This window comes from Gossypium raimondii, chromosome 12 (assembly GCF_025698545.1).
Source record: "Gossypium raimondii isolate GPD5lz chromosome 12, ASM2569854v1, whole genome shotgun sequence".
Taxonomy (NCBI): Eukaryota; Viridiplantae; Streptophyta; class Magnoliopsida; order Malvales; family Malvaceae; genus Gossypium; species Gossypium raimondii.
In genome coordinates, this window is record NC_068576.1 from 15,527,322 (window position 1) to 15,548,580 (window position 21,259).

Consider the following 21,259-nt stretch of genomic DNA (forward strand, 5'->3'; position numbering starts at 1 on the left):
AAAAATAAAAAACAATAGTGAGAAATAAGAAAAGTAAAAGAACAAACAAAACTGGGAAGAAGAACAAAACTAAAAAATATGCTCAAAAAAGAAATGAATAAAAAAATGGGAATGTTGTCATCGACCACCAAAGTCCAATTTGTCCAATCCTCGATAATTTTAAAATATAAAAAAGCATGATGCTTATCAATCCTTTTCTCTAGAGATTTCTGAAAAAGCATGTAGGAATCAAATAAAAAAAAGCTTAGAAAGATTCCAACTGACCTGTATGAGTCCTTTGATGATTTCCTCAGTACAATATTCCGGCTGAGATTCTTGCATAGATAGCAAATGGGTTATCATAGTGTTTTTGATGTTCAAATCGCCTTTGTTGCTTCTATGTTCATCGATCATTCCTTGCGTTAATTCATCTGTTATACTGGCCAGGTCTTTAATTCTCTTGATGTATCCATTGTAATCAACCAACTGCAGTATTGGCAGGAAATCTCCAGGATATGAAGACACTGCCAATTCGAAAAGCTCCTTAATCATCTCCTGGAACCGCCTCCCTTCGTCAGAATTCTGGGTAGCTTCGTCGTCGAAATACTGCTTCCCAACCATCATTCTCATGATTATGTTAAACGTCAGCTCCGAAAACAATGATTTCAGCTCTACCTTGGCGAACCCATCGGCGAAAACCTGGTACAATCGGCGCAACAAGTGGCTGACTTCATCCCTATGAATGTCTAAAGACATGTTCAAACGAGTGGAGGAGAAGATATCGATGGTGGAGAGTCGACGTAGGTTGCGCCAATGATCGCCGTAGGGAGCAAAACAAAGAGTGGTGTAGTTAACTTGATGGGTGATTTTTGCGAGTTGAGGTGATTAACTTGGTGGCCACCCATAGTATAAGAGCCGAAAGCAAATAGTAGATTAAGATTTCTTCCATTTTCATTGCTCAAACTACCATTTGTAAACCAAACTCATGTCATTCTATTGTCATTTTTCATTTTCAATTAACCATTTAGCCCGATGAACTTTAATGTGCAGATTCGAATACACGGGTAACTACACCACACCAAATTGCTCATCAAAGCAGTAACTACACCACACCAGGGCACCAAAGTGCAAAGCCCATAGGCAAATATATATAATGTATAACAATACGTCCTTCCACCACACTAGGGTCTCTATAAAGATATACAAAACTCGGTGATCCGTAACAAATCCTGGATTCCGATACAATCAGTAATAAACTTTGTATAATCACATACTCAGTAACATCACATATATCCCGTACCAATGCACAATTAACCCTACCGGCATGTCAATCATTTCCTATCATTTATTACGTTCTGTCGGGCATATAAAGTTCATATAATCACTTTTTTACAACTTAGTCCATAACTCACCTTTTATACTAAATTGCAAACAATTCAAATTACAACCAATCATTCACAAATTAATATTTCAAATAAATAAAAATTTAAATACAAACATACCATATGAACTTTTTCTAATTAAGTCAGCAAATAGGTTGAATTGTAAGGACTGATTGGAAATTGTCTTTTTCCCGATTATCCTCAATTCGGTTTAATTATCGATCTATACAATAATTCAGTTAAATTTATCAATATCAATCATTTTATAATATCCCCTATTATGCATGATTCAATTCAATTTCATCTTTTGAATTTCCCCTAAATTTTTGCATTTTATTCAATTTAGTCCTTAAACCCGAAATTGCCATAACTTTCAAATTTGAGCTTCAATTTTGAAACTGATCTCAATGTCATCATTCTATGACCCTCTATTATAAAAATTACATAAATATTATACCAATTTTGAAATTCATGCACTTTAGTCTCTATGTTCAAAAACTAACAATTATACTTATAGACTAGTCTTTTTTTTCACTTCTAAACTTAAAACCTAACAATTTAATATCAATTTCATTAAGCATTCATCAATGAAAACTTTTGAAACTTTAAAAGTTTTGCAAATTGGTACATGGGCTAGCTAAATCGAACTCCCACAACCTTACAAACATAAAATTTACAAGAAAATGACTTAATTAAACACACCAATTTTAGGTTGAAAGATTGAAGCTTTTGAAACCCTATTTTTCTTTTCAAATTCAGGGAAGAAGTAGATAAATAGAAAATTGATTTGCTTTCATTTCATTTCATTATTTATACCTAGATTAGTAAATAACAAACCATGATTAACTTACCTAACCTTTAATTAATTAAACTATAAACATATTTAGCCAAGTTGGTGGATTCCAACTAACATCCACCACTGTTTGTCTATTTAGAAATGGCCAAATTAATTAAAAATTTACAGGATTGATTTTAACCACTTTTATAATTTAGTCCTTGTACCTTAATCAACTATCCATTTAATAAAATTAGGGACCAAATTTCAATTAGCCTTTATACTAATCTCATAAATATTATTATAAGTGAGGTTTCAAAATCACCATTTCGATACTATTGAAAACCGAGTTGTTACAAAATAATTACATAAAAATCAAGTATAAATTTATTCGAGAAGAAGAAAAAATGAAGTAAAGTTGGTCCATTGTAGCTCACAAGACTAACTTGTAGATATTTTGACTAAAACCTTACTAACGAAAGTTTGGAGGATTAAAATAAATCTATATGTTTCGTTAAAATAAAAAGGAATGTTGAAGATAATATTATTTTTAATGTTTAAAATATTATTTTATTTTTTCTTATGACATAGACACAAATCAATGGTGCTTAGGATATAGTTAAGATGAAGTTTTGTACTATAAATATGTGTAAAATGTTGGACTAAGACGTTCAAGCAAGAAAAACAAATCTTGTCCTTATAATGTTTTTTCATCTTTTAAGTTTTCCTCTCAAAGTTTTTTCCTTGTTTCTCCTCTCCTTTCCAACGGTCAAAGTTTTTGACATCGTGGGTGTATTTACATTGGAAATGATTGACATGCCGGTAGGGTTAATTGTGCATTGGTACGGGATATATGTGATGTTACTGAGTATGTGATTTTACAAAGTTTATTACTGATTCTATCGGAATCCAGCATTTGTTACGGATCACCGAGTTTTGTATATCTTTATGGAGACCCTAGTGTGGTGGAGGGACGTATTGTTATACATTATATATATTTGCCTATGGGCTTTGCACTTTGGTGCCCTGGTGTGGTGTAGTTACTGCTTTGAAGAGCAATTTGGTGTGGTGTAGTTACCCATGTATTCGAATCTGTACATTAAAGTTCATCGGGCTAAATGGTTAATTGAAAATGAAAAATGACAATAGAATGAGATGAGTTTGGTTTACAAATGGTTAAATGTGAATTGAATTATGAAAATGATATTGAATTTTGATTCCATGGGAATGGTAATGAACCAAATTAAAATGTTAGTTGTTTGAATTTCTACATGGATTGATTATATGATGAACTTATCTTGTTGATATGTGGTTGCCATGCTAGGCAAAATTGTCAAGTTGAATAGCTTGTTGTATTAAGTTGTAAATTATTGTTTAATGCCTATGGACTTACTAGGCATTCACTATGCTTACCCCGTTGTTTTTCCTTTTCCTTGTGGATTTCCAACTCTCGAAACATGTTGATCAGATCATTTAGAAGCTCACACTATCCTTCTAGTGATTCGGTAGCCTTTTGGTCATTTTAAGTCTGATTTTGTGGCATGTACATAGGCATTAATATATGTGTTAACTTTAGTTTGATAGTTTGCTTTAAATTTAGCTAATGTTTGAATTATGAAAAGTTAATGCTGTAATGCCCCAAACCCGATCCGATGAACCTAATCCGAATCTTGGGTGTTATCCTACTAATACAGACATAAACCTAGCCTATTAATATAATTTTCAATCGATTACGACTACTAAATTAAAAAGTTTCGTAATAAAGTTACAAAAGCGTAATAATCAAGAAATAAAAACACAATATATGGTAATTAGATTACAACAATATCTGGATTAAAATCCTGATCTAATGCGCAATATCCTAAGGTACTAATCTATAGTAATTTGTCAGGCCTTAAACACGTTGCTCAGAACACTTTGTATGCATAATATATCAATACGCCACTCTTTTCATATAGTCCTGGCATTGTCCCTCCTGGAGCATGCCCATAACAGCTCACCTAAAACATAACACACAAGAGTAAGGTCAAAGGAACTTAGTGAGGTAAATACCAAACACCTGAATCATATTTGCTATCGCATCTAATGATTCAAAGACTATCTTATTGCTCTTATCTTTTAGTTTGTATTTGGCGAATATTTTCTCACTCTTCATTCTTATACACAAGTCCGTTGCCATGCTTTACTCTGAGATTATTTCATTTTCTCCAATGACTTTGGCACCTTACTTACGTTCTTCAATCTCTAAGCCACACTTCATCGTTTTTCAAGAGGATACCCATACATATATGACAGGTACTCCCCTCCGAGCACACATATTTTTACGTCCTTAATCAGAATACATTCCCATTACATCGCTACATCGATTTAGCTCCCAATATCTTTATGAACCTTAGTCATATGAAGTTCCTTACTATATAATCCATAGACATGTTTCGTACTTATTGATTTCATTATTTACGTTTGGGAGAAGTTTAGAACGTGTCGATTACTTAGCATAAAATTCGCTGCAAGAGCAACCTTCATAGCTCATCCTAAGAGTTCTTCTAGAGCATGCCACAATAATAGCCCATCTTGAATGCACCATCAGACTTTTCCTCGTAAGACTTGCCACAGAGACTGTTCCTTCATAATATGCCACAAAGGCAATTCTTTCTGTATTTTGCCACGAAGGCTTTCACTCAGAGTTCGTCAAGAATTCAATTTCTTCAGAGTTCATCAAGAACATCATTTATTTTAGAGTTCTCTATGAATGCAGTCCTTAAGGGTGCACCATGAAGGCATTCCTTACGGATCTTGCCACAAAGGCTTTCCTTTTGTGACGTGTTTACGATGTGGATTTGCCTATACTCAATTATGTAAGGTTTTCTCATCATTGTCCTAGGACATGCAGAGAACCCTATTGGGTAATAACCCTTCTTTAATTTCTTTCTACATGATGTCATAGCCCAACTATGGTTTTATACAATGCGGTGCCATGGCCATGGACTTTTCCTTTTAGAGATCGTGTTTAAGGTCCCGATGGGCCCCTTTTGACGACTCCATGGAGACAGACTCAAACTCGATTGACTGACTCTTCATGCATTGACATCAACCAACATACATATCATCTCACGCATTCCAGATTTGTTCATACAATCACGTTTCAACTTCAAGATTTTTACCACTTACTTACACTTGTTAGATTTCATATAAACTATGCATATACCCATCCAAAGTTCATACTATACTTTCCTAATGTCAGTTGCACATTTCGTTCAATTTACATAGAAATATCTAACAAAAACAACACACATACATGAGCCAGCTCAATGACTCACCTAACATCCATAAGCAACAACTTGAGCTCCAGATCTAACAAGGAACTGCAAACACCACTGCTTATAAGACAAGGAATACCATAACAGTTTTATCCTTATCATCTTTTCAGACCCAGATATTTCCCAATGAAAAGCATTACTTTATCATTTTGTCATTTTCACACTCATAACAGTTTTATCTTTTCACAAGTAACATGCAAAACCATAATACTTACCCAGGGTGTGAAACAATCTTCTTCTTGAACTCTAATCTTTAGTTACAACTCAACAAGGAAGATCTATACTTAGATCCAAGGCAAATCAATCCTAATATTTTTTAATGGAAGAAAGAAGGAGAAAATCCTCTTTTCTTCCTACCCTAGATCAGGATATTTTTATAGAACCCATTTCTCTCAGTAGGACCACAAACGTGTCACAATCCTGTTTAACTTGCCCTATAAATAGTTTGCAGCTGTAAAGAAACATTTTCAAGAATCCATATTTTATATATATATATATATTTAATTCATTCTTTCGTGCATTCCTGACTATTTCGTTAGAACTTAACTAGCATAGTGACTAAGTAACTTGGTGTACTATTTCTTTGGCGATACCTATAAACCAAAAGCCCTCAATACTCTTACCAAATACTTTCTTCTTTGAATCTCTACTTCTATTTAACAATCCTTACTTAGTACTCTAACATTAACTATGCACCCGAGGTGTACGCTAAGAGCATCTATTGGGCGAATAGGATTGCGCCACTTAGAGTCCTTTTGGTTTACCTACCAGACTCAAAACCCGTTAAAGCTAGGTGTTACAAATGTTCATATATATGTATCTATGCATGATTTGTTTATGTGTTGAGACCATATGAATAGTATTTAAATGGCATGTTTGAGTGTGAAATGGTATGGTTTAATGATGGTATAGAATGGTTAAGTATATGTTTGAATAGGTTGAGTTGTATAAGTTGAATTGGTATGAAATGGTATCAAATTGAGGCATCTTGGATTGATTGATTTTCAAAATGGTTAAATGAATGTTTAGGTATCTATTTTAGTTGGTTTTGTGCAGGTACAAGTGTGCAAATGTGCACCAAATGTCTAAATGGTTTAGCAGGTTAGAAATAGGTACCAAAAGGCCTATTTTGTGCCAAAAATAGAATCTAGGTCGTGACGCCATGGGATGGTCGACACGACAAGATCTAGATTTTAGGCAACAGCATGATGAGGAATGCCTTTGTTACAATGAGCCAAGTCAGTATGTTATGTTGCGACGGGGCACTCTCTCACTTTGTGATGTCGACCTGAAGATTTTGAAAGTGTTGCAATTTGATCATTGTTTGATCTCGAGCTTACTTTAGACCATACTTAGGCTTTTCTAAGACCCGAAAATAATTGTTTATGATATCCAATGTTTGTAATGTTGCTGTTTGAGTGATTAATGTTTTAAAATAACTATTTTAATGTGAATTTGACAGTATTTGATTTGAAAACGACTGTAGCATCCTATAACTCGGATCTGGTGATAGGGTTGGGTGAGGGCTATTACATTCTTCCATGGAAAACTTGATTTTTGTCCTTTGCCACTACTGATTGATTGTCACACCTGATCTCAATTTCTTCATTTTGAGTTAGGCCCAAATCTGCAAACAATTTCCTAAGTCGAAGTTCTTGATTTACAGTGGCTATAACTACAACATATTTTGCTTCTGAAGTTGATTGTGCAACAATTTTCTTGCTTCTTTTAGTTCCATGAAAATGAACCCGAACCAAGCGTAAATAAGTAACCTAAAGTGTTGTTCATATCATCACAAGATCCAACTAGTGACTATCTATATAGCCCAACAATTTCACTTCACTTGACTTTTGAAATAAAAAACCAAAATTAATTGTCCCTTTAATGTATCTCAGCACTCTCTTTCTTGTTCTAAGATGAGTTTCTTTAGGACAATGCATAAATCTGGAAAGAAGATTGACAACAAACACTATTTTTGGTCTAATTATTGTCAGATATAATAAGAAACCAATTAGCCTTCTATAATTGGTTTCATTAACCATGGCAGAGCTATCATCTTTGTTGAGCTTTTCATTTTGAGCCAATGGGGTGTTAATGACTTTGCAATTCTTTATGTGGAATTTTTTTAGCACTTGCTTGGTATAGTTTTGTTGAGAAGTGAATATCCCTTGTTTGGATTGAGAAATTTCGATTCCATGTTTTCAAAGGCCTTTATCATTTGATCTTTAATTGTTGCACCAATTCAGAGTTTCACCTTGAGTAACATCATTTGCCTTACCCGATCACTGGGTCCGAGCTACAGGATGTCACATTCGTTGCTAGAGCAATGATAGTCAAATACGCGGTAAGTAATCATCTACACATGTAATTAAGTTTCAATCACATCCAAGTCATGTTACACAATCAATTATGGGTCTTAATCGAGCTTACAAAAGCTCTTTTGTCAACCCAAACTCGAAATAGGACCAAATTGCAAAGTTTTTAAAAGTTTAGGGCTGATGTCGTGAAATTGTAAAAAAATTTTGTCACGTCATGACCTAAAGCCACTCAATGCCCCAATGTCACATACTGCCAACCAACATTACGATGTGGAAAGATGTTCGTCAAGACAAGGACCCTGTTTTTTTTGTAAAAATGAACCATTTGGTACCTATTACAAGTTTCCAACAACAACCATTCAACATATATACAAAATATCAATTTCATTTGAATCAAAACATACCAAAAACATACTAAATTAGTTCAAACATACAATTTCAACTTCATATAAAACATTCCACACCTATTCATCAATTATACTTAACAATTCAATGTCATAAAATACATATAAACCAAGTTATCCAAACACCAAAACTTATCTATGCCATACCATAATGAGACTTACTATTTCACTTCATTTACCTATACTAGTACACCTTATACACATCTATGGCATATAAGCCTTAAGTTTAACCATCAACCATAAAAATTAGGCCACATTTTACAACATGTTTCAAGTTGTTAATGTTCAAATACATTTCCATTTCACCAATAAAAAAGCTACCATTTCTAAATCATTTAATACCATTTTATATGTCATTCATAAAGTTATAAATCATCTCAAACTTAAGCATGCAATAGATATATATATTCATCTCCATATATGAACCAAAACACCAACCAAAGATACCTTATGAAATGGTTAAGTCAAGTCCCTAGGACCAAACACATTTACATACTAAGATGTACCACGAGACACCTTATATACATGCCACAGTCCTTGACTCAAAAAGACCAAATAGCTATCGAATTTGGGGATAGTGTGAACTTCGATACAATCTGACTTAAGGTGTTCCGCAAGGCGACAATCTACAAGGAAAAGGGAAAACAAACTAGGTAAGCATTTAAAATGCTTAGTAAGTTCAAACGGAAACTAGAATATACCTTGATCATTTAGGCATAATAACTAACCCATTTAACAATCATTCTAACTATCCTTTGACACATTGTGACATATCTATACATATAATAACATCAATCAAATGCATTAGATAATTCAAACCCTAATCAAAGTCATGTAGTCATTCATACATTAACATTGTCAAATACCATTTCATTTTCCATTCAATGGTTAAATTTTCCATTTTCAAATAATTGAACACCGCTAGATAGAACTTTGGTAAAGCGGACTTAGATACATGGGAATGTAATGCTTACACAAGCTAACATCATATCGAGGGTGCCCATCTAGGCTAAACCTACGCTATGTTTAACTTAAGAATTTGAAACAAATACGAGATATTAATAACATGTAAACCCCTGATCAAATATGTAACACCCCTAAAATTGATATATAATAAAAGTAGTAATAAATTGAATAATGTATAATTGATTTTTCGGTAAAATGAGAAAAAGATATAAATGTAGCATCCCATACCCGGCCTGGTCACAAAGCCCGACTATCAGGATGCCATACCACCATCTCATGTCATACACAACAAGTAAAAGCTCATTCTAAATGACACATCTTCCCTTTTAGTATTCGTAGAGGTTTTAAGTCAATCTTGCTCTTTAGTTATCATCATTACATGCTAAACATACATTAAATAGTCTTATAATAGTAATTAAACATACATAAGGTCCATTTAGTAAAATCTCAAAACTGACTACGCAAGTATCAATACTAGAACATGGGTGTCAATATTTTCCTTGCACGACATTGATACCGTATGGAAAATTGGTACCAAATCAGCATTTTGTTTCTCATTTAAAACCAAGACACAAGAAAATATCGGTACAATTGAATAAGTGTCGATAAAATTACCCCAAGTATTGGTACTCATGATAGGGTATCGATACCAATTTACGATTCTGACTTCCTGCACATTTCAAAATCACAGAGGTATCATTTTTACAACACAAATATCTATACCTCTGCTTCAGACCAGAAAAATACCATATTTTTAAGCACATAAATCATTCCAACTTGTACCAATTCATCATGCTATCATATCATCATCAAATAAACATCAAAACGGTCATAGTAATAATCAACGTAATACAAACGAATCTCACAAACTTAGGTATAATCACATAACATTTAAGCATATATCACAATACTCATATAATCACATGACATTCAAGCATATATCATAATACTCATATAATCACATAACATTCAAGCATAAATCACAATACTCAAAAACATGTTTATAAATAAATTGGCAATTGAGTATGAAACTTAAAAGTAGGCACTATCACCACTCATTGAATACACGAATCTCCAACACACCACATAGACTCATAGAGTCAAACATGTCCCAAAAGTAAAGCATAAAGCTAACACTCTCCAACACACCAAACATGTCCCCGTTGAATGGAGCTTAGCTCACATTCCCTTATCTCTCCAACATGTCCTAGGGTCTCAATGCCTGAATTATATAACATAAAATGAGTACTCACAATCCTATGGCATGCCAACTATATCCAATAGTTTCAAGAAGCACAAGGCTAAAATATATGTATTTAAACACACATATTACTTACCGGTTTCTATTTACTATTGCTGAATATTTACATTATAAGCAGATAATTATCACTGTCACTTGGCATGTTTGGCATGCCTACACTTTCACAACAGTAATCTTCAACACATGTCACATGTAATTGCATCTCATCTCAATTCACATTTTTATAATAACACAAGCACATATTTCACAAGATAAACATTAGTACGAGAAAGCTTACACTCGGAATTTAGAGTAGGGAGTTAGGCTACAACTAAATTCCTAAATAACGCATTGAATCTTGTCCATAGGCAATTATTCCAAACACTTACCAATACATTTTCGTTGAAAAGCTAAAAGCTTAAACTAACTTTTCCTTACTTTTATCTCTAGTTGTAAAAGGTCCTATCAATTCCAATGTTTCAACAAAGTAAATCACACAACAACACAACCAACATTCAGCCAAAGACTCATATCAAACAAGCCAAAAACACAAGCCTAAGCTAGGTTCTCTTTTCACTGAAACCTTCGACATGGAAAATTTAAAATTCGAATGTCTCAGTCTATACTTAATCTTTTTGTCTAAAATTGATTCCGTTCATCTAATTATTCACCTATGACAGATTCCCAACCTTTAAACTACACATAACTACCCAATTCATGGTATTAAAATTTTTGACATGCAATTTTCATGAAAATTTATTAAATCCTTAAAAATCCTTAATGAAACTTTAAAGTAAGTTTAGAAACCCTCTAATCATGTTAAACAGATTGAAAAATAATTTAAAACCACGTTTTTATCCAAAATCCTAAAATTCACCATTAACGACCCAATTTTCGACTTTTATTTAAAACATGTGATTCAATAACTAAAACTCAGTTTTAAAGACTAGATAACATTAAAAACTAATAATAAAATGATTCATTACCTTAGTAGAAAAAAATCTAAGCGTTTGATTGAAAACCCAAAAATCCCAAAAAGTTTAACAATACAGAAATCTATGGTGTTTTGGGTGTTCTTCTTGGAATTTTATGGAGGTTTAAGGCTTGGATGTTGAAAGGAATCAAAACATTATACTTTGGAAATGAAAAATAGAATGGGAGAGAAAGGGAAAACAATAGATGGCATGAGAATGAGGGAGAAGAAAAACTAATGTGAAAATAAAACTAGGTGGGGATAGATATAGGGTGAATTTTAAAATCTAGTCTAATCTCCTGTTAAAAACTCTAAGTTTTGACTCTAGTCCTATTTTCAAAAATCTAGTCCTATTTTAAAATTTTAAAATCTAGTCCTATTTTCAAAATTAAAGGTATTTAAAAATCATTTTAAAAATTGATTTAATTTTCTAAACACTATATTCAAAAACATTATCGATATACCATGTCACAAAATTCTAAACACTCTAAGGCTAAAATTCCTAAATTACCCTTAAAACTCTCATGCCCTATTTTAGGTTGTTAGAATAAAGATGATAAAAGAGAAGATTGAGGAGTATTCAAAAAATAATTAAGAAATAGGTTTTAGTATATTGATTTAAAGTATGGACTAAATCATAAATATGTGAAATTTTTTCATTCAAATGTAAATATTCAAAAATTAAGGGATCGAAGTTTAAAAATTGAGAAAATTAAATGATCAAAAGTGAAAGTAACCAAATTTAATATGATATGGAATTGGCATGCATGGACCATATTGAATAAGTGAAGAACTATGAGGGACTAAATCACAATTTTACCAAATTAGGTGAAGATTTAAGGATGAAATTTTGAAAGATCATAAAGGGAAAAATGGCCAATTAGCAAGAGGGAAATTTTGGAAGGTAATGATGATGTCGATGATATTTTGGTGATATTTTTAATTAATTAATTAGTTCAAATTTGTTTTATTAATATATTACTTAGATATTTATTATTATTTTATTTAGAAAATGGTAGTAGAAAAAGAAAGGAAAGATGAAGAAAAATGGATAATCCTTCCAACGTGAGTGAGAGGGTGAAGAAAGGAAGTTTTATTTTCTTTACAGTTTAGTCCTTTGGCATGAAAACCCACCTTTTTACCAAAAAAATTTGAAAATTTCCTTAGAAATTAAAGAGAAAAGATGAAGTAAAGATTCTAGAAAATATGTTCATCAATTTAGAAGTAAGAAACTAGTAGATGAAAGTGGTGAAGATGAGGAAGGAATGAAAATGAAGAAGAAAGGAAGAAATTCTTGATAAAGGAGGTAAGTTTCATACTAACCTTGTATTTCAATATATTAAGTTAAATATGTTGTTAAATATGTTGTAAGTGAGATTTATGAAACATGTATTTAATCTAAATACTAGAAATAGAAAGTATTTGATGAAGAATAAAGACGTAAAACACTCAATTTGTAAGAGAGAATGCGATTTGTTTTGTCAAAAGTATTAAGATTAAGAAATGAATATGTAATCTACAAATAAAATTAAGTGATTAACTTGTATAGTAATCAAAATTATGGTCATTAAATGTGATTGAATGAAAGATAATGCAAAGAACCATGGAAAGGAAAATATTTTTATTAAAAGCAGTTTGGAAAGAATTTGTGACTTAACTTTGAAAATTCACCAAAATTCATATAAATTTAGTTAGAGGTTGAATTAAACATGAAATTAAACCTTATTGAGTCTAGTTTTTATGTAATAAACATTGAAAGAAACAAAATTTAATATTTTGAGATATATTAGTTTTTGTGAAACAAGGTTGGAGTGGATTCGGGTTTCCTTGTTCTAACTTTGGAAAATCATAAAAAAATTGTACAAAAATTATTAGGGCTAATATTTATATTTAAAAATTATTATAGAGTATATTTTCAATAGAAATAAACAAAACATCATAATAACCTCGTACTAAGAGATAGTTAATTTTTAGTAAAGAAAGGTCGAAGCTGTCAAGCAGATTTAGGGCAAATTTGAAGAATTTACTGTACTGATTAGCTAAACTAGAAATTATGAAATTTTTATGATAAAAGGTATTTGAGTCTAGTTTCAAAAAACTCAAGAATATCTTTATTTAAAATTCTTTAGCTCAAGATATAAACGCTTTAGTGACTATGACACAAGTGGACAACTTTGATATGAACACATAAGTAAATAGTGGAATTATAATTAATGTTACATATAAGCATGTCATACAAAAGATAAATATTCTAATATATATATATATATACATATATATATATATTTATATATATAAAGGATGACGAATGGAGAGGAGGAGGAGGAGGAGGAAAAATAATAGACAAATTTGAAATGTCACGAAATGGTTGCAAGTGATGGAATGATTAATACATTTGAGAATGTTAAAACGAATTGATAAAATAATAAGTAAATAATTGTTAATTGATGTGATTTTAGAATCTTGGCTAAAAGTTTATGAAGAATTAAATTAATTGGCACAAATTAGAAATAAATAAGAGCTATACATAAAGTGGGTAAACTACTTTAGACAAAGGCAAGTCCTCCAATGGACTTATTTGTAAAACTTAAAAATTGTATTAATTTATAAACTTTGTTATCTTTAATTGAATATCATGCGTTAATGAGCTCCTTTATCTCATAAATGTTTATTTCATAAATTTAATTATTTCTAAAATGAGAAAAATGGTCTTCAATAATCAAATAGGATAAATCAATCTGAAATTTCTGTAGTTTATTCGGCAACAAATGTGTCATCCTCGTACCTTGACCCAGTGATCAGGTTGGGTATGGAGGTGTTACAAAATACATGTATAACCCTAATGACATGTCATACGTATCCTAATCTTTAACTAACATCACTCGGGAATTATTTTCGTATAAATTTCAATATCAAATCCTGTACATATTTCATTTATATCATTTACAAGGCATATAAGCAATCAATAATCATAAACTTTAACATTTTGGACTAGCTAAATCAAGCTCCCATGACCTCCAAAACATAAAAATTACAAGAAAAATACTTGAAATTACCTTAAAATTACATATCAAAATTTTAAAGCTTTGAAACCCTTCTCCCTTTTGCTTTTCTTAGTTTTGGACGGTAGGAACTTAAGGACGATGACAATCTTCCACTAAAGTTTGATATTTATACATGTATTAAGCTTTAATTAACTTAATTAACCTTACTAACTTAATTAATTAAACCAAAATTTTAAGCTTAATTAAGGTTAAGTTGATTGTGTCATCATCCACTAAATCCTATTTAAAATTTGTTTAATTACCATTTTAAACCTTTGGACAATTGCATTTGAAATCCCTAAGTCTTTGTCGAATTAAAAACCTATAACGATTAGACTTTTACAATTTAGTCCCTATACCTAAATTAACAATGAATTAATAAAATTACCGAAATAAAATTTAATAAACTTTTATACCAACTTAGTATATTATAATTTAATATTTATAAATCTGATTTACGAAAATGGGGTTCCAAAATTGCTTTTTTTGACACCACTAAAAAATTGGGTTGTTACACCCTATCACTAGTAAGTTATCCACATATAGAGAGAGAACCAAAAAGTCATTGTTGTCATTAGTTTTGGCATACAATGTATCCTCACTAAGACTCTTCTTGAGTACCAAACTTAGCAAATGATCATCAATTCTAGAATACCTAGCTAATACTATTGAGAGTAGGCCTTATAAACTAATTTGGCCTTGAATTTTTTTTATTAAGCCATCAGGATTCAACTTGGTTCTGTAAATCCATTTGGCTCCAAAAATGTTCTTGTTGCTAGGTTTATCTACTAGCATCCAAGTTCAATTCTTTTCAATCATAAGAATCTTTTTTTTCATGGCATCTCTCCATCTTGAAAATTTGAAGGCTTCTTCAAAGTTAGCAGGCTCAAGTATAGCAACATTTGACATTTGATAAATGTTAGTATGTTTTTTGGTCCTCTTACTAGATCATGATTAGTGATTTCATCATCAAGAATGAAATCTTGTTGTTGAGAGGTCAAATCTTTTGCACTCTACTTGACATGTTCTTCATTTGTTTTCGAATTCTATGTTGCATGTTCATTGAAATTCAAATTTCTACTTACAATCACCATGCCTCTAACTGGATTTTAAGTTCTATAGCTTACTGTTTCTCCCTCTATTCATCCTCACGAATGAATAGAGAGAGAGATATGAAGATCAACACTCGAGAGTTAAAATACAATATAAAAATCATGGCTTTACTGCAAGTGTGACAGGTCAGAGTTAATATTTGTAGTGTATAATGTTTACTTGTCATCAAATGTAGTAGTCAATTCAGGTCAATTTCACACTTAAGGAGCTTGGTTTCTAAGATATTTAAGATTTTATATTTCATTTTCGGTAATTAGGCCTTAAGATTAGAAGTTAATAAAATAAGTGTTTTTTAACACATTCTGTAGGTGTTGTGACCCAATAGGTTGACACGGGCCTTAGGTTATGCTAATATGTTTAAATGATTGTGTAGGATGAAGATATAAAGATCCAATTGACGTGAAAGTAAGGGACAAGTGATGCACAAGCTTCCCAAGTCGTCAAAGCACCAAACAAGCGACAAGGTGTAACACCACTAACCCGTATCCGTTGCGGGAATAGGGTTACGAAACATTACCGAAGTTTATAGATTAATTATAATTATTTCATATCATTTACTATTCATATCCGTAATCAAACATATTCAATCATAATGTCCCTTATATGGGTCCTCGATACCCTATTTATGCATTAGAAACAATTTAGGACTAAATCGGGAACTCATGGAATTTTTTGCGAAATTTCAAAATTTTTCTTAGGTACAGGGGACACACACCCATGTGGTAAGGCCGTGTGACTCACATGGCCAAGTAACATGCTCGTGTCCCAGGCCGTGTGGGCACTTGATGTGAGGCACACGGTCATGTCTCAACCCGTGTCTTTACCCGTGTAACTCTCTGACTTGGGTCACACAGCCAGTCACATGCCTGTGTGCTAGGCCATGTGGATAATTTAATTTTCAAAAATTAGGTGCAGGGGACACACGACCAAACCACACGGTTGTGCGCATGGCTGTGTATCACACACGCTCGAGTGGACGAAAAATAGGCCATTTTCAGACCACTTTTCTCATCCAATTTACCTTTCACCTACAACATCATCCAAGAACATTCACAAACCAATTCATAGCCCTCAAATCAGTGCCAATACCAAGTTTTATACATGACATACTATCTCATATGTTTAAGCATTTAAACTTACCAAAGAAACATTTGTTCTTATAGGCATACTTGATCAATTTTGCTAATTCAAAACCATTCATCAATAGGTTTGTATACTTCCCATCATATCACCAATTTATCACACATCAAACTTGATAAGGCTTTACATAATTACATCAAAATATGCCTTACACTAGCCATTTCAATGGCTAGTTACAACCAAAATATTTCATCATTTGACCTATTTTAGTGTATACATGCCATTATACCAAAATTTAGCTTGCTTTATATACCAAGAAGTCCAAGGGATAGTGCGATGTGACTCCGACCAAGTTCCAACCTTTACGGGCTTCCGAGTACTATAAAACAGAGAAAAGAATACTAAGTAAGCATTTAATGCTTAGTAAGTTCATATAATGAGAATTAACTTACCATTCATATTCTTTTAAAATAACATACATAGTACATCCAAATCAATGTAACCAATACCCTAAACACACATTCATCCTTATCAAACATGTTAGTTACATAATCCGTATAAATACCAAGAAGTATAGATGAGCTCATCAATATACCATATCCACATACATGTATTTATCACTCCAAGTATTCAATAAAAATAACAAGTACATATCATATTTTTATACTTCAAGTATTTCTCATCGTAATTCATCTTGAATTTATATCGTTTCATATTGAAAACTTTACCCGTTGAATCATTTACAATATCGATGGATACATGGGCAATACACACAAAGTGTACAATACGGTAAATTCGTCAAATCATATTCAGGAGTTCTTATAAAAGCACATAAACAGGAAGCTTATCCGAGCTAAAATGGGAAGCTCAAAAGAGAAATATTCAGGAGCTCATGTGAGCCAATAACGGGTAGCTCCGAAGAGCCATTTATTGGGGAGGTCCGGATAGCCATATATCGGGAAGTTCAAGTGAGCCATATCAGGAAGCTCACGAAGAGCCAAATATTGGGATGCTCATAAGAGCTAAGGTGTGTTCACATATATAGGATCACAACCTATTGGGACGCTTCGAAGAGCTACAACAGGAAGCTTGCAAGAACCATATAACGGGGTACTCATGAGAGCTAATAACGGGATGCTCTTTCGAGCTATGGTGTGTTTGCAACATATGCAAGACCACAACCAATACGGGAGACCTGTATCCAATTGATTTTCATGTATCCAAACGAAATTTCATACTTAACGGGCATTTTCAGATTTATGACTAATTTCATAGATATAACAATTATGCAATTCAATATTCACATATACAACATTTACTTCATACATATGAATGTACACAATTTAGTTACATGAACTTACCTCGACACTTGTTCGTATACGAAAATCTACTAATCCGATACTTTTTGTTTTCCTCGATTCAATTTCGTACTAGGTCTATACGGATCTGTACGAGTAAATTTAACTCAATTTAATACAATTCATATTCAATTCAATCTTATTCACATTTTAGGCAAAAGTACCATTTTCCCATATACTTTTGATTAATTCTAATTTCATCCCTAGGCTCAGAAAATGAAATTCATACAATTTTGTCCTTATTCCAACCCTAGTCGATTTTTACATATAACATTTATAGCTCATGTATTTCACAAAAATAAAAAAATTCCATAAATTTAACATCTTTTCAATTTAGTCCCTAATTCACAATTTCATGGAAATTTCCTTTACAAAAGTTGTTTATCTATCAACAACCTTTCATTTTCTACCATAAATTTCAAATTTTTAGCATACTCATCCATGGAAAAATTTTAATAATTTGATAACTTTGCAAATTGATCCCCAAAATAAATATATTAAGTTATTACGACCTCAGAAATGTAAAAATTACTAAAACCAAGACATGATGACTTACCCAATTAAGCTTGCTTGAATTTCTCTCTCCTATCCAGGGTTTCCATAGAAAATTTTGGGGAAGATGATGAAATAAGATGATATTAGATTATTATCATCTTTAATTATTTCTATTTACAATTTAGTCCTTTTCTTTTCTTAAATTTCTATGGATGAATCATCATAAATATCTACTAACTTCTCTTAATGGTCTATTTGCCTTACAAGGACCTCAAATTTTAAATTCCATAGCTATTTGATCCTTCTAGCTACTGGAATTCAACTTTTGCACTTTATGCAATTTGGTCCTTTCGTCCTAATTAAACATGAAATTGGTAAAATTTTCTTAACAAAATTTTCATACGTTATTCCTATCATAATGCAGACCATACAATGATATTAAAATAATTTTTCATTCTGAATCAAATTTGTGGTCCTAAAACCGCTGTTTGGATTTCACTAAAAACGGGCTGTTATACTAAGGCTAAAAATTGGGTGTCATGTCAAGCCATAGCTTGGTGTGGCGTGACACACGTCGATGTCCTACCCAAGTAATCTGAGGTTATTTTTTCCCGTGCTATCATACTTATACAAAGACCTAGGATGTGCTGAAGACCTAATTTGGGCTGCCAACACCTCTATAAATACGACATTAGGAGTTGAATGTAATCAAGTCATCCTAGACACCTTAAAAAACCCTCGTAGTTTAGAATTAGTTTTAGATTATTTCCTTTTCGACTTTTAGATACTTTCTTGTTTTTCTTCTTGAATTAGTTTTGATTCAAGGACTAGTTTACTTAATTAGAGTATTTAATTTATATTCCTCTTTGCACTTGTTTTATTTCGTTATTCCAATCAACAAGTTTGCTACTCTGTCCCCCATTTGATACTCAATCAACAATTATTTAAATATCTTTTTCTTCTTGAAATTAATCGTGTTTCTTACATGGTTTATTTAATTGAAGTAGAGATTATGAATAACATGAGTGGCTAAATCTCTTAGGGGAGGTTAACAAATGGATGGGGATATGATTAACGGAGGATTTGGGATTTCTCGAGATAGAATTGGTTGATATAAAATATGTGTTCTTAAACTGTTAGGCTTAAGAACCCTAATAAGTTATTATAGGGTAGATAAAATCGAAAGATGAAGTTGAATTGAGTAAACCGTAATTTTTCCTAGTTGAGAATGTGATGTTGGGAGAGAAGCAAATATCAACCAATCAACTAAATTAATTAGAGGTGGGAGGTAATAATTTTATGAACCGATGACTAATCTACTTTAGAACCCCAATCCGAAGTTTTTTGCAAACAATGAAGCGAGTTAATCTTCTTAATTTGTTTATTGGTTTAATTCATTTGTTTTTCTTTCTTTATTTATTTTTTGTTAGTTATTTATTTTTAATCTTTTAATCTACTTTATGATCCATCGTAATATAAGAATTAACTATTACTACTTATTATTGTAAAAATTATTTTCATTATTTGTTTCGTCCTTTATTGGGTACAATCCTCGAAATACTTCTGGTGTTTCATTGTACAACTATATTACAATTTGACCCGTGCACTTGCAGACCCTGCCATTCTCAATTCTTATATTTTTTTGGTGTTATATTTATTCTATAAATGATAACACGTTTATAGGTGTTTAAGTTGTAGGCGCAGTTATTGGGGAGGTTTCGACAATAAATTTTGAAAATAAATTTTTGGAATCAATAAGATAAGTAGGAACATTAGGAACTATAGATAGGATTTTTAATTTTTTTTTAATTTTTATTTTCTTTTAGGTCGTTTATGACCCGAAGCTCCAGCACTCTGATTGAACCTTACCTAGATCCAGAGCAACTACCAAACACCTTACCCAGATGCGGTAATAAATTTTCCTCAGGAAAATCCTTTGTTTGAATAGCCATGAGAACCACAAGTAAATAATCAAGAAAAAGTCCCAATGGCTCAGCGGACGTTGCGTGATTACATATTACCTACTTTAAACGTTGTACAAGGAAGCATTGAACGACCAACGATTAATGCCAATAATGTTTAGATAAAGAGGACAACAATCCAGATGATTCAAAACACATTACTGTTCAAGGGAAACATGGTTGAAGACCTGAACCAACATTTGAAGTGATTTCTTTAACTATAGGACACCTTCAAATACAACGGAGTATCCGACAACATTATATACCTTCAGTTGTTCCCGTTTTCATTATCTGATAATACGACTAATTGGTTAGACTCATTAGAATTGGGTTTTATTACCATATGGAATGATCTCAAGGGAAAAAATTTCATAAGAAGATTTTCCCAATTAGTCGAATCATTCAGCTTCGATGAAAGATCACAAAATTAAAACAACTCAAAGGTGAATCTCTATACGAGGCATGGGAGAGTTTTAAGATGATGTTAAGGAAGTGCCCACATCATAGACTGCAAGCATGACTCCAGGTATAAATATTTTATAATGGCATTGATAAACACATCAAATTTAGCCTTGATGGAGCATGTGGCGGATCTGTCATGTTACATACGTACGAACAAGCTCATAAAATCATAAAAGACATGGCTATGAATTCTTACATGTGGCCTAGAGAGAGATTCATGTACCAATCCAAGTCACCAATTGTAAAATCCTAAAGGAATAGAGCAGTGATGCTCGATTCCAACAAATTCTTCAAAAACTTAACCGTTTGGAGACACCTGTCAAGTCGTCGAGAGTAGAGCCACATTCAGAAAACCAACTAGAAGGGACGAGCTATATTGGCAATAGGGG

At 32.2% G+C, this 21,259-nt stretch overlaps 1 protein-coding gene and 1 non-coding gene across 2 annotated transcripts in view; both read right to left on the reverse strand.

Moving 5' to 3' along the window:
• The window catches only part of LOC105762010 (cytochrome P450 81E8-like), a 57,610-nt gene that overhangs the window by 22,059 nt on the left and 14,292 nt on the right, over positions 1 to 21,259 (reverse strand). The window contains exon 2 of the mRNA XM_012579934.2: positions 265 to 833. Coding sequence (XP_012435388.2) covers positions 265 to 833 — 569 coding nt within the window. The remainder of the gene's footprint in view (positions 1 to 264; positions 834 to 21,259) is intronic.
• On the reverse strand, positions 20,813 to 20,918 carry LOC128035709 (small nucleolar RNA R71). The gene has a single exon (XR_008192260.1). It is a non-coding gene; the product is annotated as a small nucleolar RNA R71 (small nucleolar RNA).